Source organism: Cygnus atratus, chromosome 1 (assembly GCF_013377495.2).
Source record: "Cygnus atratus isolate AKBS03 ecotype Queensland, Australia chromosome 1, CAtr_DNAZoo_HiC_assembly, whole genome shotgun sequence".
NCBI classification, from domain to species: domain Eukaryota; kingdom Metazoa; phylum Chordata; class Aves; order Anseriformes; family Anatidae; genus Cygnus; species Cygnus atratus.
In genome coordinates, this window is record NC_066362.1 from 9,742,056 (window position 1) to 9,767,049 (window position 24,994).

Genomic DNA, 24,994 nt, shown 5'->3' on the forward strand with positions numbered 1-24,994 from the left:
AGTGTGAGGAGTGTGAGTGCGTGTGCGTGGGGAGCCGCCCGGAGCATGCGCTGCGTGGGGCGGCGGGCGGCTGGCGGCGCCGCTCCTCCCCGGCAGCCGCGGCGGCAGCCACCGAGCCCGGCCTCGCTGCTGCCGCCGGTGCCCCCGCTCGGGGCCGCGGTGGCGGCCGCGGGGCTTTGAGCGCCCGCCGGGGAACGGCTCTGTCAGCCGGCCAGCCGCCCCCCATCCCCGGTCCGAGCCTGAATTGGGGAGAGAGGAGGAGAGCGGCGAGCAGCGGCCATGGGCAACGAGGCGAGCCTGGAAGGAGGAGAAGGGCTGGGAGCCTTCCCCGAAGGGGCGGCGGCGGCCGGGGATGGCGGTGGCCCCGCGGCCCCTTTGCAGCGCCTGGTGCCGGCCGGCGTGGAGGCGGACCTGAGCCAGCTGAGCGAGGAGGAGAGGAGGCAGATCGCCGCTGTCATGTCAAGGGCGCAGGGGCTGCCCAGAGGGAACCTCGCCGGCGCGGAGCCGCCTCCCATGCAAAGGCACGCACGGAAAATCGCCCTTCTTCCCCCTGCTCCCTTCCCCCTTTCTCCCCGGTTCCTCGCGGTGGGGCTGGGGGCGAGTCGCGATACGATCCGGGCCCGCTGCATCGGGAGCGGGCGTTGCGGTTTGCTGCCTGCCGGAGGGAAAGGGGTGGCTGGCACTGGGATGGAGCTCGCAGCCCAGCTTTTTCTTTCCCACTCCGGGGCTTTCTGCTAATAACGGCGGTCCTCGGTTCCAGTGGGCTGCGCCCTCTCCCCTTCCCTCCCGTCACACCGATCCGGAGCACGGGTACTTTCTGCCCCTTTGGAGGGGGAGATTTGCAGACAACATCTCGGTTTTCTCTGTGTGTGTGTGCGCGCTTTATGGGGCTGGAGTGCCCCACTGCTCAGGTAGTAGCCGGGGAAGCTCTCCCCAGGGCGGATGGATTTTGTAAGCATCTCTTTATGGAGGTATGGGGAGAGGCATTCTTGTTGAATCTTTCAAAGCTTTTGGGCATAATGCATTTGCTAGCCATTACTCTGCCAGTTCTTATCCTCTACAACTATCATTTGGCTTCATTAAATAGTAATGGATGGAGGAGGAGGTCTGTTCCAGTGTTTTTTTTTCCTTTATTTTTCCTCTCGATTTTTTTTTTCTCTTGAGAAGGGAAGAGAGGCGAGAGAACAGGAATTCAGTGTTCTGTGTAGTAATGGCTTTACCTCGTCGTTCATCTGTGAAGACTAGGTCACTCCCTTCCCCTGTTCTTCCCTACCCCATAGTAAATTCACTGCCCGAAGTGCAACAAGCCCGATGTCCCCGGCCCGCCTGGGTTCGCTCCCCAGCGCCGGCCTGCCCTGGTTGGTACCCGCAGTTTGGCCTCCGTGTCCCTGTCCCTGATCCTAAACCCTCCTCCTTTCCCTGTCCCTGTCTCTGGTCCTAAACCCTCCGCCTTCCCCTGCCCCTGTCCCCGGTCCTGAACCTGCTGCCTTCCCCTTCCCCTAGTCCAGGGCTGACGTCTCGGTTGCTCTCCGTCTCCGGGTCTGGGTGTGTTGTTTGTCTTGAAGGGGGATGCTGAAGGGAGCCTCCTGTACTATTCAACACGGTTCTTGTGTATTGACCTCACCCCCGATAAATGCATGTTTCATTTATATAATACCGGGATTATATAGGTGAATTTTAGAAAAGAAGTGAGGGTGGGACCATATTCATCCTTGGGTAAAGTATGGAAGTCATTGGTATTATAACTGAGATAGATGTCTGTTTTATTTTATTATTACTATTATTATTTTCAACTGGAAGTCAAATCGTGCATATTTGTTAAGCAGGTATTAACACTGTATGTAGAATATAATATTCCATGCGGTTCAGGTGATCAGTTCTGTGAAACTAAGCTCAGAATTCCATTATGTATAAACAGCTTATGAACAATGGTACAAAGTTTGTTGTTTCATACTAATCTTCCAGTATAAAGATAAATGTCCTAGGAAGACTAAAGAACAGGCTAAAATATGAATATTCCTACATTTATAAACTTTTTTTTCCCTAAAAAACGCACTATTATCAGAAATACTTTTGAGCTTATTAGCACACCATACTTTCATTCTCTGTTTAAAGTAAAGGCAGTCTAGATTTGTGAATTACTGTCTTTTTTTGTTGTTGTTGTTAAAATTGTCCTTTTTAACTCCAAGTCAGTATAATAGCCTATCATCTAGCTTCTCTTGTGGGTGTGTAGTGATTGCCATCGTAATATCTTTGTGCCTGTCATAATGTAATGAGGTTACTACTTGTCTCTGTTTTTTTGGCTTTACTTGCTCCTCTTGTATACCTCTATTTGCTGCTGAAATTTGCCAGCAATGATGGGAATGATTATTAAGTACTTGACCCAAACCCTTGGAGTAAGACTCACCTAAAGATTAAGGATCAGCCTCTTCTAGACTTTAACCCAAGTAAAGAACTAGCCTGCTGAGACTCAGATTGCATAGCTTCAAACTTTTTTTTTTTTTTTTTAGTCTGTGTGGAAAGTCCTTATTAAACAATGCTCTACAACTGTTGTTTTCAACAGCTTTTTTTCTGATTTGACTATGCCAGTCCAAAAGTTAAATGATTGAAATGGTGATCAAAAGAGGAATGCTGATATTCAGGCTTCCAGTGTATATAGCCTTGCATTATACCAGTGACCCTGTTAGGTTGTCTCTTAGTACTTGTGTGTGTTTTTTTCCATGTCTTGTTAACTGAATGTTTTCATCTGTACTTGCATTTAAACATTAGTGATTATCCAGTCTGAGAGACTGATCATTATTTTCTATTTTAAATCCCTGCCCTCCCCCCCCCCCCAGGCCCCCAATAAATTATTATTACTATTATTATATTTTTCAGTGTTATATTCTCTTGGTTCCAGGCAGAGTTTAGGATGCTTAGGACCTATAGAATAATTCCATCCGATTTCAACTGCCTGTCTTAAAACAAAACAAAACAAAAAAATGTTTAGGAGTTTTAACTGAAATATGCACAGTTAATTTGTAAGCTTGTTCTAGTTGTCCTAGCTGCATTGAATGATCCTGCAACTTTGTCAGATGTCCACTTGCTAAGGAATTATTCCACATCACCTGAAAGGAATAGGTGACCAAACTTAATATATGAGCCATCTAATACAATCATTTTTATTTTGAGTAGATCACTGTGGTTTTTTACTTGTTTTCAATTCATTAAATTGTTCATAACATACAGTAGCAAGAAAGAATGATGTATTTTTAGAAAAAAAATGCTAAGCCCTTACCGAGTATCTAAAATGCATTTGTGGTGTACTTTCTAGAAGAAAATTGTATTTTTGGTAATACCATCGCTTTTTTTTTTTTTTTTTTTTAAAAAAAGGAGAAGTCAGTTGAAAAAAAGGCCACCAGGGTTATGTTTAAGTTTGTACATATCTTGCCTGTAGATACAAAGATATCTATCTTGTAATTGTTTAGTAATTGTAGTTCTTTTCAAAATTACTTATACTGATGAATGGTAATAAGACATGCCTTTAATGCCATAACTATAAAAACTATTTTATAATAACTAGACTAACAGTCTTTTTGTTAAACTTCTACTTAATTACAAGGCAAGCTTTGATTTGGCTATAATACTCACTTAAATGAATAAAGATGAGTTCTGTGAATCAAGGCCAAAGTGAGGAGAAACATAGAGCAAAGAAGGGAATTAGGTGAGGGAGGACTAAATTATTTTGTTTGTTGAATTTGGATTGATGCTGGTTTTTGTGGTTTAAAAATACGAAAACACTTGTCAAATAAAGACACTTTTTTTCCCCCTTAGAATTTCTAATTCTCCAGTTTAACTAAATTCATTTGATGTCAGTCTGCAATTGGCTGTAAAATAGCTGTAGAAAAGAAGGCTTCAATCTTCAGCTACCTAAAACTAAAGAGATTAAATCCTGGCTTTTGAAAGAGGTAACATTTCTCAAGGAGCTTGTCTTTTCAAGGCTTTTTCTTCCACTATTTAAGCACACTCAGTCTCCATTGCTTAGAAACATTGCTATGTATAAAGGCAAGACAAATCTAGTCTTGAGAGTACACCAGCGGCCTTGCAGAATCACTTCGATTTTTTATTCAGTATATTCATGGGTTGTAATCTCATTTTAAGTCCTGACATCGGATCAGGTGGAAATTTATGGATCACATTATTCTGATAAAAGTGAAAGCTGAAGGAGAACCTCCACTGCAACAAGAGTTGACAGTTATTTATTCCTGTTAATGTCCAAGCTCATTTTTTATAGTTTTATTTTCTTCTTTCATTTTCACACCCTAAGGTTTGGCTGTGGTACCAAATTTCCTGACCTGAGTTTATTAAAACTGTTAAGTACCGTTGAACCTTTTTTTTCCCATCACTTTTTGCATGGCTTGATTGAAGCATTCCAACACTTGCAGACATGAATGCTGAAAGTGGACCAGACTGCTACTGATACAATAGTTGGAATGATTTCACTTAGCAAGCAATACTTCAGATAAACCTAGAGTTCTTGTCTAAAATGCAAAAAATAGAACTGCATGTAGACCTACCTATCTGCTAATGAAACTACTATTTTATTTTATTTTATTGCAAAAATGTAAAATACTTGATGGAATTAAATTATTGTTGGAATTTTGTGAATTATTATTATCATGAATGAGTTAACTAGCATTTACTGTGTCAGTAGAGACACAGCTGCTCCCTTTGTTGGGTTGCACATTAAGGTTGTAAACTTCTCACTCTTAAGGCCAAGAATTTTACAAGGAGTGGGGAGAGTAAATGTAGGTATGGAAAGCTGGAAATAGTTTGTCCTTAACAAGCATTACATGTGGAAAATTTTAATTTTTCAAAAAAGTTCAGATACAAGATTGAGAGAAAATCACATGTTGTGAGAATTATAATTGCAGAAATGGCTACTGCTTAGCTTTATCCTTTTATATTGGTATAACTAGGTACGCAATAAAAGCTTGAAATATTCATCAGCAATAATAGTAAGCCCATTGTAATATTAGCAGTGCAAAATACAGTGCTCAGTGCACTGTATATAATTATATAGGCTTTTGATAAAACTCTTAACTAAAAAAAAATATTGCACAGTTCTGTTTATGGAATAGAATTAAATGAAGAAATGATTGTTTATTTTGCTCTGAATGTCCAAAAATAAATGTAATGTCTGGAAAAACAAGATCACAGTTAACTGGATCTCTCAAACTGAAAACTGAAAATTTTATAGTTGCAACACTGTTTTTGTGCTGAAGAGAACACCATATCTTCCAGCAAAATCACAATGATAGCACTGAATAGAATATTTTAATACATCCTTTAGCAATAGCACTGCATACAATATGATTTCCTCAAGCTGCAGTTGAGTATAGCAACAGGTAGGATACTGTGCCACGTTTAAAGACATAGATTTTAGTTCCTACTTTTTTTAGTCTTCTTTTCTCCTATGTGAAAACAAAGCAAAATGTTGTTGTTAGAAAATTAGGAAACATCTCTATGTAATTTTATTGGAGAGAGGGTTTTTATTGATGGGCAATGCAAGTTTTTGGGGTTGTGCTGGGAGGAAGCTCCTCGATAGTTCTACTTGAAAAACAAAAACAAAAAACCCTTCAAGCTTATTCTATCAACTGGCATGTTTCAACTGGTTGAAAATTCTTATGTTTGTTAAGTGGTGAAGTAAATACTTCCACCAAAAACAAACAAACAAAAAACCATATACTTCCTAATATACCTGGATTTGCAGGAGTTTAAATTCCTGCTGCATATTGAATTCTATATATATCAAAATTTTGTGCAAATAGCCAGAATACAAGTGCATAAACATTTTGTAGTGTGTGTGTGTGTGTGTAAGTTGTTCTTTGATCTGCTCATTTTCCAAAAAAATTGTTATTTTCAGTCTTTGTCTCCAAATGTTTGTATCTCAAGGGACAGAGTAGAAAGTTAGTCATTTGGATGTAGGTATAACAGGAAGTTGTAGCTTTGAGTTCTTCAGCTTTTTGAAGAGAAAATTATCTGGTTAAATATGGTTATTGTACTAGATTATTTTCTAAATAGTAAGTCATTTTGTGAATATTTACACAAGCCTTTATAGAACAATACTTTTAATTTAAATGCTTTTTACATGCGCTTGCAGTCGGTGTAATAAGTCTTGGTCTTGCAAACACTTAAGCACCTGAGGAACTTCAGTGTTACCTAAGCACTTCCAGAGGCACAGATACAGGTTATTTTTTTTCCCTAATACTGTGCATTATTTTAATTTTATTGCTTTTTTTTTTTTTCCTTTTTTTTTTCTTTTTTTTTTCCGCAGACATCCTGAGCTTGATACAAGCCACCATCCCAGACAGCCAAGTAAGCCTCCAGATCCAGGACCAGGTTTAAGTAAAAGCAGAACAGTAGATGTGCTGAAGACAGAACAACGGGCACCTGGACGGAGTCCTTCTTCTATTAGTCTAAGGGAATCAAAGTCCAGGACTGATTTTAGAGAAGATCAGAAGCCAAGTATGATGCCCAGTTTTCTCTCAGAAGCCAATCCATTGAGCGCAGTCACATCAGTTGTGAACAAATTCAATCCTTTTGATTTGATATCAGATTCAGATACAGCCCATGAAGAAGCCGGTAGGAAACAAAAGGTTATCCAGAAAGAGCAGGGGAAACCTGAGGAGCAGAGGGGCAGTGCAAAACTTCCAGCTCAACAACAGTCTCCAAAGCCAGTTCAGCCACAAGGACATGTCAAACCTACCCCTCAGCAAAGTGAGTCTTCCAAAGCAGTGCCTCAGCAGCAGCAACCTGGGGAGCCAAAGCAAATTCAGAAACCAGGCCCTGGTCACCCAGCAGACTCTAAGCTAGAACAAGTGAAACAACCACCCCAGCCACGAGGACCACAAAAATCTCAACCCCAACAGTCGGAACCAACAAAGCCTGTTCAGCAACAAACTTCTGCAAAACCTTCAGCGGGCCCAGCAAAGCCGTTACCACAGCAGCCAGACAGTGCTCGAACATCATCCCAAGCGCCACCTCCTGCGAAACCATCATCACAGCAGCTGGGACCTCTAAAACAGCCATCTCAACAACCGGCAAGGCAAGGAGGTCCTGTCAAGCCGTCTTCCCAGCAAGCAGGGCCTCCGAAACAGCCTTCTCAGCAACCTGGACCTGAAAAGCCATCTGCTCAGCAAATGGGACCTGCAAAACAAGCACCACAGCCTGGACCTGGGAAGCCACCTCTGCAGCAGACCGGGCCTGTAAAACAAGCACCACCACAGTCTGGGCCTACAAAACCACCACCTCAGACTGCAGGGGCCACAAAGGCCCCAGTACCACAGCCAGGACTTACAAAACCACCAGGCCAGCAAACAGGGCCTGAAAAACCCTCACAGCAAAAGCAAGCCAGTGCAACCCAACCTGCTGAATCCGCCCCAAAGAAAACCTTTTGTCCTCTTTGCACTACCACTGAACTGCTGCTGCATACTCCAGAAAAGGCCAATTACAATACATGCACGCAGTGTCATACTGTAGTCTGCAGTCTGTGTGGATTTAATCCTAATCCTCACATAACAGAGGTGAGTGGCTTTTAAACTGATGTTCGTTACCAGAGGACAAAAGTTTAACTTCATTATGCTGAAACATCAGATATGTTTCTATGGACTATCATGATCATTTAAGGCCTTATCAAGTTCAGAGAAACAAATCATACTATTTAGGAAAACACCTGCAAGTAAGAGGGGATTTAGGGGAAAAAGAAGGTGGTGGTTCTCTGTTTGTACAGTCTTCAAAAGTGTTCTCTTGTTTCTTCATATAAAAAGGGGAACACTGTTGTGAGTGTTTTGCTGTTTTCCTTGATTTTAAGTACTCATTTGCCATGTTTATAATCAGACCACAATGGTCACGTGCTATCACGTTTATAAATGCATAAAATATGCTGCTACAAGAGCTAAGTAAACAACCAAATATGGAAATGACAGTGTTCATAGCTCCAGTGTGGGTTTTAGAAAAGGATTTGGGGTGGATTTGCTTCATAACTGTGTCAGCATTCATTAGCTGAAAGCCGGAGTCATGAGTTTTGACTTGGTGATACTCAGGTTATTTCATTCTTGTGGGATGCTAAGAGAGATCTCTGTGGACTGTTTCTAACCTTGATCACCATTCTTACTGTAATTATATAACATAGAAATGGCATAGAAAGTAATATTAGGACTTCAAATGAACCTACCTTAACCTGATGTTTGCATTAGCTTTATATATATGCCTGTACATATATTTGTACTTAAATTGATCTGTATGGAAATAAGGGTTCATATGAATGTCTGGTCTCTTCTTATTGCTTGAAGAGCTGCTTATGCATCCTGATACTCTAATTTTAAATTTGCAATGTAGGTGTTTTTTTTTTTTTTTCCTTTTTTCCAATAAAAACACTTTAATCAATTTATAGAAATTCAAGCATAGCAGACCTGGCACCAAAGACTGGCTAGTAATAAAGCAGACAGAAAGGGGATTTCGAAATCTTATTTTTGTCTTGTTTTGGTATGAGTTTAGCTGAACAGAGCAGAGATGTCAATAGGAAGAAATATAGACTGGTACTTTATTTGGAATCTGTCAAATAACCCTAGATATAAAATTGCAGAATCAAAGCATTGCTAAGGTTGTTAGGTGCATCTGGAGGTTGTGTAGTCCGACTTCCTGCTCAAAACAGGGTCACCTAAAGCAGGTTGCTCAGGACTGTGTCCAGTTCTGAATATCTTCAGGGACGTAGATTCCACAGCCTCTCTGTGCAACTTATTTGCTCTTGTTTGCTTTGTACTGTAGTGATTTAAGGAGATTTTTGGTCTTTAGATTGCACATGTTTATTAGTGATATTTTTAGGCGGTACCTGGTGAAAGACAGACATCTGACAATTATTTGTTGATTTATTGTTAAATTTGTCAAAGTTAAACCTGAAGGACTTGCAGTTGCAGTAGTATTGGTAACACATTGAATCATTTAGCAGTGTGTTCTCTTGTTTGAATTTAGGGAAAGTCAGGCTTGAGATAAGTTGGCATTAATGCTTGTGGATCTATAGGACTGGAAAAGGATTGACTTAAACAGCCCTGTGCAGAAATTTTGGAGCATCTGCAACTAAACAGATTCTCACAGTTTATATTATCAGGGCCTGTGCAAGGAAAAAAATATACCTTATTTAAAATCTGAAGATCTACTGTCATATTTCCAATGTTTCATTCTCGATAGCTTAGGGTGGGAAAAAAAAAGTCATTGACATATAATGGACAAGTAATGCGATGGATTGTTGTTAAAGTCAGAGGAACTTCTGTAGGAAAACTTTACCTTCAAGTTCTGACAGTGTTTTTAGACCAGAATCTCTTACATTTATTTGTGAGTGCTGAGTTCTATTTCCTTAGTGATTTCCTGGAGTCTCTCAGAGCTCCAATTTCAACTTCCTTTAAAACTTCCGATGTTCTGTGGAAATGGTTGACAACTTTGTTGTGTTCAAATTAAGTGGATTTTAAGAGAGAGAAAGAAAGTGTGTTTATGTAAGAAGGTCTCAAAGTAGTTGGAAATTCTGTGAAACAACTAGTTTTTGAAGAGGGTACTCTGTAAGTGTGAAATTCAGGACTTTAAGACAATAAATACAGCTGCATTTAAGACTAACTGATTACATACATATGTAAAAGCAAATTTGAATTTCATATTACGCATTGAAGTAAACACAGGATATGCATTTATTTCATGATGAAATCATTTCAGTAAATGAAGGTATTGGGCATCTAATTTATTCAGCTATTAGTTCTAATCTGCTAACTCCCACTCAGGCTTTTCTCATTTGCTCAGCTTTGCACCACCAGCTGTCTTGCTGAAACTTCATTGTGGGTGTCCTGCTCCGATCTGCAGTGAAGTGCAATGAAATCACATCTGACTATTACTGAACAGTTGGAGCAAAGTAATAGAACCTGTTCTGGCACATAAGAAAATTTGTCTTGCTCCATGTGCAAAGGTTCCCACTTGAGTTATTCTCAGTCTTTCCTTCTAGTTTCCCTTTAATTTTAATATTTAAATTATTAAAAAGTTTTTAGTTAGTCCTTCATAATAATTTACACTTTCCTTCCTGTCTAGCACAAAACCCATGGCCTTTGTTTTAGCTGTCAGTTCTCTTGATTATGTTGCAAGCTTTTTCTTTTGGTTTCTCTTATTTCAAGTCCTTCTAAGCTGTTACAGAACAAAAGTCTTTCTATTACCCATACAATTACTGACTTTTTCTGCACCTCTTAATGTTAGACTTCTCTTCCTATCCTTTTTGAAAAATTTAATGATTCTGTAATCCTGTGTTGTTGCCTTTGCCATGCCTGTTATAGCCTGTATTTTTATTGATTATGTTAAAACACGTTACCTATCTGAAAGCAGTATCTCCAAAGTGGAGGTGGGGAGAGTTAAAGGCGTTTATTTAGAAAAGGATTTATATTAATTTTGTTCTCTGACATTTTCCCCTGTACAGCTGTTTGAACTACCTTCTTAAAAACCTCTTTAGCATCTTCTTACAAGTTTCTTACAGGATAGTTCAGTCTTCATAACCAGCAGAGTGGTTATGATCTTTCCCAGTGTAGATCTGTCTAAATTTCTATATTCTACATTTCTAGCTGATTCTGGAAGGAATATAGCAGGCTTTAGAGAATGGCTCAAAAAGTAATAGTATGTGTTGTAAAACCATTATGGAAAGTGCAGGGTTTTTTATTTTATTTGTATTATCTTTTCCATTTGGACTTCCATTTAAAATGCAGTAGTGCATGCACTGGGTCTGTTTTTACTCACTGGAGAGAACTGTGTAACTACCAGCAGAAAGTGATACTTCACTGCCACAAGGTCAGACCCCTGGAACTGTTTCTCTGAACCATCTGACATTCCTGTCCCCCTGGAGAAAGGGGATAGTCTGTGTCCTGGTTTTGCACCGCAGTCCGGGGAGGAAGCACACCATACATAACGTGTTCAGTAACATATGTCTCTCTAATCTGTCTAGGTATTCGTACCTCACTCATCACCCTGGCACATGAGTGCCTAGCAACAGTTGCATAAAGTACTGGGAAAAATACAAACAGGTTTGACTGGTACTCTGTTCTGTTTTTCTTTCACTTAAATCAGAAACTTGTAGCAGCTGTGTATTTACATTATCACATGATGATATTTCTTTTTTCTCTCCCTATTTTTTTTTTTAAATATTTTGCTAAAAACATTCCCAACAGCTATGAGTGTCAGAAGCCAGCACTACCCAAAAGAGATTCATCTGTGTATCTGTGTTGGTTCAGTTCATCTGAATTTGAGTAGGTTTTCTTAAATGGGCGTATATGTCTGAGGGACTATCCATTTGGTTCCACGTTCATGTGTGTGTTTTTTTTTTTTTTTTTAATGAAGTTAGATTAAAAAAAGCACAAGCTATTATAGATAAATCTAAGTGATCAATGCATATGTTTGATAGCTTATTTATGATGTGCATCTGTAAAGTTGGTGATGAAGTGGAGTTTCAAAGCTATTAATGCTGGAGCCTTGGTTGTATGGGAGCTCTCCACCAGGAGACCCTTGATGCATATGTGTGCAGGGTGCCTGTCTTCTAGGTGGTTTTTAGAAAGATTATTTTTCATGCGATGTACCTACCTCAGTAGGTGTTTCACCCGCTGTTTCAACATGCTTTTGAGAGATCATATAAAATTAGTTTTGAACCAAGGTGTAATTTTTTACTTACATCCTTGCTGGAAATTGCACTTTCAGATAACATGAAGGTGTGTATACAGGTGTAGAAATTGTTTACTTGCCCAAAGATCTGCTGGATGGAGGAAGGTGAACTCTCTAAAACCAATTTTATTGGTTCTGGCTATCTTTGAAATAACATGTCTGCATTAAAGTTGACTTAATAGACAATGGAAAAGAGAGCACGGGGAAAGGGTTATGTCTCCCAAAGTGGAGTGTGTAATTTCAGATCAAGTAGAATGTTTTACTGGACCTTTTACCACCCGCTTCAAAAGAAAAGCTTCCAACCTTTTTAATTTTTTTTAAACCAATCTGAAAATATAAATATTTTTTTTTGTCTTCGGTGAATGGTGAATGGCGATGGTGTCAATTTTTTTCTTCTAACAGTAGAGCTAGGGAAATTTCCTGATTGGTTGCTCTAGGTACAAGTCTTGATTTTTGCTCTTTCTTTCTGAATCCATTTTTATTTACAATCTTATCACAATCACTGATAACTTAGCAGTATTTAACAGATAACAGAATTTAGTTCAGATGCTCATAATGATATTCAGTATTTGTAATTGTTTTTATTAATGTGCTACATCTCCAAGTATCCTAAACAGTAGCAAGTGCTTGGACATGAAATGTTTTCGGTAACTAAAGAGAATTTAAGCAGTCAGAAGGGCATTAATTTTCCTCGGTTATTATCATTATTATTAGCATGTTTAGGGAAAGGAATATAAAATAATTTAAAATACTACTTAAGGAAGATGACTGTAATTCCTGTGGTGAATCCAGAAAAAATTTGCTTATACCTGTAATAAAATTAATAGAAATTACTCTATTAAATCTTTGTTGATAACATGACAGTGAAGGAAGCAAATGATTGATTTCAAATATTCCATGCAGTTTAGTCTGGGCACTGTTCTGTTGTAGTAGAGCATTAGAACCCATATGCAACATGGACTGGAAATGAGGTATAAACAAAAATAAAGCTGCCATCACTGTGGATGGTGATGTGTCACAAAATAGATTTTTCTTTTAATACAAGGAAAAACAGCTTTGAAAGTGTCTCCCCTATATAAACTTAGCCTGGAGGGATATTTATATTTATATAAATAAAGCAAAATAAAAGAGAGGGGGGAAAGGACTTGAGTCTAACCATCAGTTGTTATAATCATGAGGTGTAAAGAAAGAAAAGTTAAAATCGGTGCCTTGTATTTGTATTTTAACTTTCTCAAAAGCATTAATTTAGATATCCACTCTTAATTATGCCAAAGAAAAGTTAGAGATATTCTGTAAAAGAGGATAGAGTTTAGTCTGAATTTACACTGCTCAGATTCAGACAAGCCTTGTTTAGTTAGTTATCTTTTAAAGACGATCAATGCTTGAAATATTTTTGAGTGAAATACTGGTGTTGGTTCAAACACCTGGGGTGTTCCAGTGGTACTAATGCTGCAAGTTATATGGAAGTGGAGATTTTTCACAATTTTGGAGATGAAATGAATTTTTTTTCTTTATTTTTGCCCCTAGTACAGAATGCTGGTTTTCTCTGTGGAATATTCTAAAGCACAATCCTGTGACATTTTTTTTTCAGAGGAAGACTGCTTGCCTGCATTGCTGCTTTACATTTACAATTAGTTTATGGTATTGATGATTGATAGTTAATGGTTTTGATGCCCTGTGGTTTTTTTCTTTTTTTTTTTTTTTTTTTTTTCTGTTAAGAAAGGGTTATGGGAATGTGGGAAGAAGCACACAGCTATACATGACAATTTATCTGTGATTTAATTGGGCAATATTCTACAATATGTTGGAGTGTTTTATCACTAGCCCAGAAAACTGTCCTGTCCAGTTTTTAACACGAGTAAATAATAAATTAATCTGCATAGCTAAAGATGTCAACTGCAGGGAGCCATCTGTGCCAGTATTGCTGTTGCTCAGCAACTGTAATTTACTACTATGTTAGGCCACGTGATGTGGGGCTGCTGTTTGCTGGGGAATCAGTGGGCAGGATGCGTGGCCCAGCCCTGCTCCCAGCACTCAGCATAAGCCCTGCTCAGATCTCAGCCATGCTCGGGTGCGCTCTGTGCAGCACAGATGAACCTTCTGAACCTTTTCTTTGCTGCGCTCCTGATTTTCCGTTCTGTTTTTGGTTTGTCGTGTATGCATTTCTAGAATGTTGAATCTAGATGCACTTAAGGAAAGCAATCTGTGATGCGTGATGCTGTGCACTGAGCTGTGTTTCAAATTCTTTTTCCTTGTCCTGTGCATGAGGCAGCTTAAACACATGCTTGGCTGTTAACACTCACTTTCAGAGATTCCAAAATACTGACATTCAAAAAAAAAAAAAAAAAAAGAGGAAAAAGGGGGGTGCGGGGGGATTGTTCATTATTTTAGTTTATGATTCTAATTGTATAAGCCATAGAATAATAGCTCCCCAAACACCCATACTTCAATACAAGCTATAGCTTTTCGTATTAGTAATTTAAGCAGAGTATGCTAAGGTTGTGGTAAGTGCATAATACAATTCATCTAGTAATGCATTTTAGTAGTTTTAAAACACTTTTGATATATAAGTAGCATTTAAAAACAGTTAAAATGGCTATTTAAAAAGTTTGCTCGAACACTGGTTTAGATGCGAGCTACAGTGGTTGTATCCATTGCTGCAGTTCGTGAAATTGATACCTGGGGAACATGCTGCTGATGAGAACCCAGCACTGTTTTTGTAAGCATCCTGAGTCAGCGTTTCCTGATGAACTCCCTAGTTACTTTTCACAGCTGATGTCTGAAAGGAAAATAAATATTTATTTTGTAGTGATAAACTCTTTGCCTAAAATGAGGATCACTTGCACAGTGTATGCAATAGTTATGTTTGTTTCACCGTGATTACTTCAAATAGCTGAGATGTTATTCATGGAGCGATGGTATCAAAGGAAAAGTTTGTCTCTAGTTTTGCCCAGGCTTGTTTAGAAGACCTTTCCAGCTGTATGTTGAAAAAAACAGATTTAGTTTGTTCTGTGGTAGCTGTTCTTTTTTGTTCATAACAGGATTTTCTGGGCTAGTTTCTTCTCTGTGACAGTATTCTACCACCTTACTTGAAGCTGCATAAAATCACGGACTCAAGTGTTTTAATTTTTCATGTTTCTCATATCATCTTGGCAGAAATGTCTTCAGAGAGCCAAATCTGGATTCCTCACTTTCCTTCTCTCTGAAGTTGTCAGGAACCCGATAAGCCAATATGTTTCCAGACTAGAAACAGATCCTTTTGATAAAGCTTTGGGGCAGAGCTGAGCAATGTCAGCAAAGTCCCTTTACATCTCTGTGGCAGTGTGAAGGCCCTATAAATCTTTATGCTTCTGTGGCAATGTAAAGGGATCTTAGTATTTTATGCATATCTTACAGTTCCTTTTTATAGTACCAAATGACTAAATGAGAATGAGACCCATTGCCTCGGAATGCAGCTCTGTTCTGTGAAAGGACTGTTAAAATGGCTTCAAGAGCTTCATTTGCATTGTGTGCCAGTACGTTTTCTGTGAAATATGTTCAATCTGCAAGTCCAAGTTTCCTTCTCATTGCACATCTGGAATCTTAGAATTGAGCTGAATTCTATTCCTCCCCTACATCATCTGCAAGAGAAATTGAGCATGCCAATCGATGCACTAGCTCTGACAGTTTTCACATCGCTTTTGATGGGCTTGCATGGGTAGAAGAAATCCAAACACTTTCACAGAAAAGACTAGGCTCCAGATTGCCTTCAATTGTGTTGATTTTGTTTGGGATAAGGAGAACTGAAGTGTAATTCACATTTGTTATTGGAGTCAACTGTTAGATTCTGAATGCATAAAGAAAAGTGAGCTGTAGAACATGGTGCTATAATTTTCCTCAATTTAATTCTCCATGGATGTTGTTACTAAAATGTCATGAATAAAATAATTCGGTGCTCCCAACTAGTAGAATGAAGGTTTTATTTTTTTTTAGATGTTGCAGATGATAATGCATAAAATATATTTTAATTACTTGTACGTTATGAGGGCACATAGCTTCTATATCACTGAGCTGGAAGGCAGGGTAGCGCTTTCCTGTATTCGGTGTTTGTACTCTGAACAAAAGTGCTATGTCAAGTCTGTCACATCTCTAGTCCTACTCAAGGCACTTGACGGCATGGCTTGCAGGGTGAAGAAAATCACTAATGGATTTCTTCTGAAAAGTTGGCACCCCATTTAGCAGTGTAAAAATAGACAGATTAGGATCCTCAAAAACAAGAATCTCCTTTACAAGGGAACTGAAAAAGCTCATGTGTTTGTTTTGCCTTGGAAAGTCTTTTAATTCTAGGTAGAGAGAGTTATGAAGGAACTGCTATCCAGTAAGACCTGTAAGGATAGATGAACATTAGTATTTTAGGTATCTACAGTAAGTTTTCCATCATCTGTAATAACATGTAAAGGCAATCTATACTTAACAGAAGCCTATTTCTGTCTTCCCTAAGTCTGCAGAAAATCTCCGTCTTTGCAGTAGAAAGAACAGGCCAATGTTTATTACAAAAATGCATCATGTAGTGCACTTCATTTTGGACTCCTGCAGCTCCAATCACAGAACTGAAGTTTGTATGGTTTTGTATGTTTGGAGATGATGTGTGTAAGCTCTAATAAACGGAGGGTTTTAGCACTTAATTCCTCCCACTAAGGTGCATGGGAGGAATTTTATGTCTAAAACAGAAAGATTTAAAAAATAATACAGTAAAGTAAAGCTTCCTACATTTTCCATTTGGAAGTTCAACTGTAGGAGTAGCAAATACATTTTTAGCTTTAAAGGCTTCAGTTAATATTGAGAGTGTGTGAGTATAAGTGTATATATTTAAGATAAGGAAAAAACTACATGTGAGAGATTTCAAGTTTTGTCACCTGTACAAGTTGTGTTGAAAACTGTAGTACAGAACTGACTTTTGTTTAGACTCCAGATAGATACTACAGTCAGACTGGACCAGCTATATGTTGAAGACAAGCCTAAATGCTTATAAATGCATCTGGAGTCTAAACATCTTAAATATAAGAAATATCCAGACTACTTATTGTATAGTCCAACTCAACCCTACAGCTATTTTCGGGGCCTTCCAGGTTTCACAGTGGCTTAAAATCAAATTTGCTGGAAGATGCTCATAGCATCTGAGTGGGAGCAGATAAGTACCCGTTAACCCATGGTTCCTCTGCAAAATGACAGGCAAGAATGCACTCCATATCCTTAATACTTGGGAATGATTGGTTATCTTACTTTAAAGTGCAGCACTTTCACTTAAAGCATACAAACAAACAAACACAGAAGCAGGAGAACAAAGATGGCTCTAAGCACCTCATATCATTGGATTCTTTCCTTAAAATACAGGAGCAGTGAAAAATGCATTGTCCAAATCTCTATAAAAGTTCTGTGGTTAGTGGGAAAAGGCATTCCTCACTTAGGCCCATTAAAAAGTTCCCCACAGAATCACATCTTTATGGTCTGTGGAGAAGATTTCCCCTGTGTAAGAAATCTGAGTCACCCTGCCAAAGCCAGACCCCTGTGACACCCAAGGTAGTTGTTCATAGTATGTGGCTTGAGTCTGGTCTTTGATTAAACCTCAGCCTTTAAGAAAACCCTTAAGAATTCATCCAGAAATGCTAACAAGATCTATATAATTAAGTTAGATTACTAATATCTAAAATCAGGTCTCATAATTAAGAATAATTAAGATGTACTTATTACATCTGAAATCATCCCTTGGACAGGGGACAGGTATGGGAACTGACCACCAAAAAACATGGTAGTTGGGCTAAATGTCGTCTTCGCTGAGGTTCTCTGTGCAGTTGTGAGCTTAATTTCTTCAGTAATTCAGAGCAGAACTTAAACAAGTGTTCCAGTTTTGTCTCAGTTGGTTTCATTTTTTAACAGCCATTTGATAACTGGGTTGCAAGCAGATCAGAGAACTGTTTAAACAATCTAAAAAAAAAAGGCAAAAAAAACAAGCACTGAAAATGGAAGATAAAAGTATTATTGTGAATAGCAACTTGATTACTGTAAACTTACAGTTGGGGCCAAAATTGTGCATCTCTTTGTTAATCTGTTAGTAATAGTAAGCTTATATTCACAGAGTGTGTATATGCCATGTTTATCAGAATAATTGGAATAACTGTTTTAGGGAACTGCATCCAACTGTTCTGTTAATTTTTTGCTGCTGAAAAATATCAGGCTGGCAAGGCACAGCAAAATAATGAATTTGCTGCCTCAGTCCGTGACATCGGAGATTTTTTCTTCCAATGAACTCTGATATTGCATAGACAAAATCTTTCTTTATACATATCATCTCCAGATTCATCCCGTGGAATGGTAGAGATTTCAGACCTGAGTAAGGAACAGGATCCTGAAATCTGCACCCCTTGAGGAAAAGACCTGAATCTTACATTCTGTGTCCTCCTAATTGCACCTTCCCTCAGTTCCAGTGGTGCATGCAAATGCCCTAGCTGGTACCCTGCATTTCACACACATACTAAAGAACAGAAGTAGAGCTACAGATGAACAGTTTAGGTGTCTACTTGCAGGTGTAGGTCCATGGGACTCCATGCCATATTGAAAGGCATTTTTGCTGCATATAAATTTTCCGTTAGCAACGGAAAATGTGGAAAATAGCATGTGATGCTTCCTGGCCATGTGTTGCTTTAACCTGTTTGATAATTTCTCAGATTGTGATGCTCTTCAAAAGCAAAGGAAGGGATGGCTGCTTAGAACTTTTTTTAGTTTTTGTTTTTTCCTAAGTAGAAAATATGGTTTCTCTCTGATATAATATGTTGGGGGATGGAGAAAAACAAAACTTTTAGGTTGTGAGGTAGTAAATTGCAAGAGAAAATGATTAATGCATTGTTTACACTATTCCTGACTCTCTGTTGAAAAGAGGGATCTATGATATACTGGCCTACAGTAATTGCCCTGAGAGCTTCTTCTAACAACAAATGAATTTTGGGAAACCTAATTATGGTTCTTAAAGTACCATCAATGCTTAGGCAAAGCTCCTCACTGATTCTAAATGAAGACTTGCCCTCTGAAATTGGTGGTAAGATGCAGGTCTGTGTAATACATGGTGTCCATTAATGCACCTCTGTGCCTAATTCATCGGATACATGTATACTACCAACACATGTGCCCTGTGTTAAACTACCAGAAACATAAGCTATATGAAGAGCTTAACAGTTGTACACTTAAAGATAATTATGCATTTTCTTTGTTCTAATTACGATGATTGTTTTCTGTCAGCAGACTTGATTTGTCAAACTATTTTAGCAGTATTTGTTTCTTTTCTTTCTTCTGTTCTGGCAAATCATTGCTCTAAATGACTCACTACTGGGCCCCATGAAATTCCAAAGTATTTTTGTATTCTGCTGGATTTTTATCCCCTGGTATTCAGCTGTGTGTAAACTGAATGTGAAGTCATTAAAAGCATGGGCTCAGCGATTGCTCAAATCACAGGGACATAGAGAAAAGCAAAAAAAAAAAAACAAAAAAAAAAACACAAAACAGTTGGACATTTTAACTGCAAAAGAGTATTAGTGGTAATATTTCTCCCTTTTTACAGAGAAGCCTGAAATACTGCACTATAGTGCCATGCACTGTAATAATTTGTTATAATGTTGCTTTTATTAACATTATCTTAATTATAATACCTTTATTTTTTATTTTTTTTCCCTGCAGATTAAAGAATGGCTCTGTTTAAACTGCCAGATGCAAAGAGCGTTAGGTGGTGACCTAGCACCAGGTCATGGTCCTGGGCCACAGCTGCCTCCACCCAAACAGAAGACACCTACTCCACCTTCAACAGCTAAACCACCTCCCCAGCCACAGCCAGGTCAAAAGAAAGATGCTTCCCCAAAACCTGATCCTGCACAGCTAGCAGAACCTAAAAAGCCCCTGCCACAGAAAAAGCAAACATCCATGCCAGGGTCTCCCCCTGTGAAAGCAAAAACATCCCGTGCTGAGCCTGCTGACACCTCCCAGCAAATAGATCCTGCTCCAAAGTCTGATCAGGCCAAGCCATCTCAGGCTGAAGATAAGCAAAAACAACCCAGTATACAGAAGCCTGCGGCAGATACTGTGCTTACCCCTGCAACACCAGGGCTGAAACAGGATTCGGCAGGTCCCAGGCCTCCACCAACTCAACAGAAAGTGACAGATTCCCCAAAGCCAGAGCTTGCCAAACCATCACAGGACACACATCCTGCTGGGGAGAAACCAGATTCCAAACCCCTTCCACAAGTGTCTCGGCAGAAGTCAGATCCCAAACTTTCAGCTCAGCCTGGGGCTAGATCAGAGGCTAAAACCCAGAAGCCTGTTGAGCCAGCGCAAGTGAAAGATGATCCTAAGAAGTTACAAACAAAACCATCCCCAAAGCCTGAAACCAAACCAGCTCCCAGGGGCCTGCAACCAGGGGCAGGCCCCAAGCCTGTGCCGGCACAGCCAGCACCTCAACCCCAGCAGCCTCAGAAAACCCCTGAGCAGCCAAGGCGTTTCAGCCTTAACCTGGGAGGCATCACAGATACCCCTAAGCCTCAGCCTACGACACCACAGGAAACAGTTACTGGCAGACTTTTTGGATTTGGAGCTTCAATCTTCAGCCAGGCCTCCAATTTAATTTCCACAGCAGGTCAGCCAGGCTCTCAGACATCAGGCCCCCCTCCAGCCGGTCCTGCTGCAAAGCAGCCCCAGGCTCCAGCACAGCCTCCAGCCTCCCAGGCACCCCCCAAAGATACCGCTCAGACTCAGCCTTCTCCAAAAGCTGTTCCTGTGAAGAAAGAAGCCAAGCCTCTTACAAGTGAAAAAATGGAGCCAACGAAAGTGGATAGTGTTTTAACAACTAAGGGATCTGATTTAGAAAAGAAACCTAGTTTGGCTAAAGATAGCAAGCCTCAAGCTGCTGAAGCTAAGAAACCTGCTGGGCTGTCGGAACCGGAAAAGGCCAGCCAACCTAAAGTGTCCTGTCCCCTTTGTAAAACTGGACTAAATATTGGTTCTAAGGATCCCCCCAACTTCAATACGTGTACAGAGTGCAAGAAAGTTGTGTGCAATCTCTGTGGATTTAATCCAATGCCACACATAGCTGAGGTAAGGCAACAGAGTCTGTATTTACCTTGCATTCCTACCAGCAGGCTCCGTGTGCTGTGGAGGCCTTGTAGCTGATTTTAGCTGTTGATTTGTTGTTGAAAAATTTGAATGTTTAGTCTGCTGGCTTTTAAAATTAAATTTCTGTGTTGTATGAAACTTGCTCAGCAGTCAGAAAGTACTTCCAATGAATTTTTGCAGATTAAAGAAGTCTGATATGGCAGGTTGCTAGGTTTTTAAGGCATAAGCAGGTAGTTAATTGTGAAATCTTCTTTAATTAGTGCTACTATAGTATAGCAAACTACTGTACTTTCCAGTCTACCATGTGATAAAGTTATTTTCCATATGCTTCAGTATCATATATTGACATGTATGCTTCCTCCGTTGATCAATGCCCCTGATTCAGGCAATTATTGAATGAAGGAATGTATTAATGCCTAGTTACTCCTCTTCTTCCCCAGCTGTTCAATATATCCTTACATTTATTTCATTAATCTCATTCTGGATCTGGAGTCTTTGTACATGCTGCTGTATTCATTAGCAAGGTTGAAGTTTGAGTGATACCTGTGTGGTGATATACGGAAGGTTCTGAAGTTGCTTCCTTCAGTGACGGGTGTGAATTTGAAAAGGCCTTTTCTGTGATCTCAATAGGGACTGAGCAGGACCAACATCTATTTAATAGAATTAAACAACTTATTTTCAAATGTTTCCTCAAATTCCATGTTTTTACCCTCCTTCCTTTCTTTCTCGTAATTTTTTTTTTATAAATGGCAAGGAGTTTGGAAACTTCATACTAGCTTAACAGAAAGGTGGAGGCACGCCTTACTTGCTGTATCAAATTGGCAAAGTTCAACTCGACAAAAGCAGACCACCTAAAAATACTTGTGAGTAATTTAAATGTGTAAGTTGGTCTATGTAATACATAAGAAAAGTGACTCTTGGTGTTGTTATTGAAATCTGAATGAATAAATCAGAAATATCTCCCTGGGTTAGAGGTTATTACATCTCTGCCCTAAGGTGAGAACAAATGTTGAGATAAATAAGCAATATTTTTCCTGCAGCTTTCTATGTTGTGCACTTTTTTTTTTTTTCTCATTATTTTATTGAATATACGATCAGTGGAAAGGCATTTCCTACTATCAGCACATTTTATCTACCTTGCAAATATGTTCATTACTGTCTTTGTGGTCATTTAGGTTAGAAAGAAAGGTCTGAAAATGCAAGAGGATAATTGGTGCTTGAAAGACTGGATTTCATTGTCTTGGTGCTTGTGCACTGAAATCTATCAAATGCACACCGATGCCTTGTTCACTGTCCAAACCTCTGTCCTATGTGTACACACACATGTACATTCACTCTCTCTTGGGTTTTAAATGCAAAAAATGCATATGACTTTCTCCAGAGGTACATTATTATGCATGCACAGAATATCCCAGAAACAAGATGTCTTGGTTCTGGTGAAACGCTGTGCAAAAATGACATCTATGCAAGTCCTGGTGCATGACTTCACTTCTTCAGACTTGATTTAGGCTTGGTGGTGTAGGACTGCACTGTGGTGGGCAGATTTCTCCTCTGTATTTCTGCTTGAGATGAGAAGGCTGCTATTCTGTTTCCTCTCTCCCATCTCTGTTATTATCAGAGGATTCTTTCCATTTCAACCCTTGGGAATATACAGAACCTGAAATACTACTGATTTTCTTTAGTCTGACTTCCTCATACCTTTCTTTGCCTCTTTTTTGTTTCCTTGTTGCATTTTCTTCTTTCCTCTACTACACATTTTCATCTCTGCCCAGTTTTCTGTCTTCTATTTCTGATCATTTTTGCTAAAAATTGGAAAAACCTCTTTTTCTTGAGAATGGATGGTAGCGTGCTTGGTTGAGGACAGCCTGACTTTCATTTGCATGAAGATAGGAGACAGAAGAGGGAGCTCATCCTCTCCTCTCCCAAATGAGCTGTACAAATAATGTATTTAACCTCAGATATCAGTTCTGTCCCTATAAGCATTTCATATACTGTATAGCTGTTACACAACAGAAACGTGATAGTTTATGCTCACTAGCATACTTTTTTCCTTCAGCAAACTGCTTTCTAACATGTTGAATACAGTCTTGGAGGTTTTATTTATTTGTCTCTTTATTTTTGAAGGGTTAGGAAGGAGAAATAGAAACACTTTTTAGAATTGGTTGGTCTTGTGGTTTTATGCTTAATTCATTTATTCCTATCTTCTGCATTCGGGGAAAAAAATTATAGTTCCCTAAGGCTTTATTCCCTCTTGGCCCCATAAAGTGTTTTGGGTGAACAAACGTAACCGTTATTTTATAGTTTTGCTTTTGGGTTGCAACTGTATCACAGTGATTCTAACAGCTGCTTATGTATTATAGATATATTATTGCCTCAGTAATGGCTGAAAATGAGGTGAGTTTTATTGAGTGCGTGATGGCCCAAACATTCTTGCTAACAAAGTCTGTATTGAGCTATACGGTAAGAATCAGTCTGACACAGCAGGGAAACCTATGTTTCATTGCCAAATAGAGAGGAGCATCTAAACTCTGTGGGCACTTCTGCCTGAGGAACTTTTTAGCAGGGAGTATGCTCCAGGCAGCGCGCTGCTATACTGCAGACATGGCTGCAAGTACATTAAAGGGGAGGAGGTGCTTTCTTACAATTACAGTTATTTGCTCTTGCCTGTATGTGACAGAGCTAACTTTTAAAATGTATATTTTATGCCATTGCAGAGGGTTGGTCCTCTGATATCCCCTCTTCTGCAGGAAATAAGAGAACTAGGCTCTGACCTGATCTAAATCAGCAATATGCTATTTACTTCAGTGAAATTACACTGGTTTGTGCGAGCTGAGAATTAGGCTAGAATATTTTTACCTAAAATGGGCTGGTTGATCTTTTTCTCCCTGATTTGTTGCTCCAACAGTCAAACAGTTATTTACTTAAATGGTAATTTATCCATGAGGCAAACAACTACAAATGATTAAATAAATGGCACTTGATAGATTTCAGACCCACAGGACCATGTTGCGCCTTAGCGCATTAACAGACTCCTTGTTCTGCCATTTGCTCAATAGGGAGGAGCACTGTTTACCAGCTCTGTAATTAGCTTTCCAGCTCAGGTAGTTGGAAGCAGCTCTATTTTTAGTAACAAAGCACAAGATCGCAACTGCAGAAGCTAGAAATGAAGTGTGGCAACGACCATTTTGTGCATTTAAAACTCAGTGAAGCTGTTCAGAATATTGAACAGGAGTGGAGATGGTTGCCTCTAATGTAATTAAATATGTTGAGGCAGCAGGGTCAGGAATATAGAAACTGTGATGATTTAATATGCTATTAGAATAATAATGACAAAAGATTTGAAAACTGAATTGTGGAAAAACTGAGAAATCCAAATTTTAGAATCTGTTTGGGCAACAAGTAAAGATAACATCTTATCCATCATACATTACGAATAGAAAGAACTCAAAATGTAGCCTGTATATGTGAGTGTGCTAATGGATCTAATCTAACAGAATTGCCAAGGGAACAATGGAAGCACTTTTTAGTCTACTGATCACTATAAAATTATCTGGAAAGGTACCTGGAAATAATAAAAAAAAATGTTCCATGTTTGAAATAATTTATTGGGCCTACAGAGAGGAGGGAATTATTTTGAATGGAGAAGAAGGACAAGGAGGACTTGGGAAGGGCAGAAAAGACATCGTGACTCAAACTGACAAATGATTTTGTGTTTGAAAAAGATGTGATGTGTTAGATGTAATCGGAATAGATAGTATGAACAATTTTACATACAGAGTGGTGCTTCTTAATGTGTTTATTACAGTGAATATTGTTTGTATGGAATTGCTTGATGTGAGTGGATATGATAGCAGGAATCTATAAGCAGTGGTCTGTAAACAATGACCTTGATGATCCCTCTCCAATCCATATTCTTATATTGATAAATTTTATATAAAAATATATATTACCCAGTAAAATAATTTGGATAGTTTTTTGATAACTTATTTTCCCACGGGTCCTTATTAGACCAAACTAAGTAAATATTTTTTTCACCTCCACAAATACTGTAGAGAGAGGGAAAAGCAAAAAGATAAACTCATTTTCTAATTAAGAGCAGTGTTATCATTATACTCAATAGCATTTCTAGAGTTAACAGTAAATA

At 39.0% G+C, this 24,994-nt stretch overlaps 1 protein-coding gene across 1 annotated transcript in view; it reads left to right on the top strand.

Annotated features, from left to right (window-relative positions):
* The first annotated feature begins 204 nt into the window (after nt 1–204).
* The window catches only part of PCLO (piccolo presynaptic cytomatrix protein), a 368,631-nt gene continuing 343,841 nt past the window's right edge, over nt 205–24,994 (top strand). Inside the window, exons 1-3 of the mRNA XM_050708091.1 lie at nt 205–521; nt 6,317–7,565; nt 19,426–20,832. Of these exons, the coding sequence (XP_050564048.1) occupies nt 280–521; nt 6,317–7,565; nt 19,426–20,832 (2,898 nt within the window). The 5' untranslated portion in view covers nt 205–279. The remainder of the gene's footprint in view (nt 522–6,316; nt 7,566–19,425; nt 20,833–24,994) is intronic.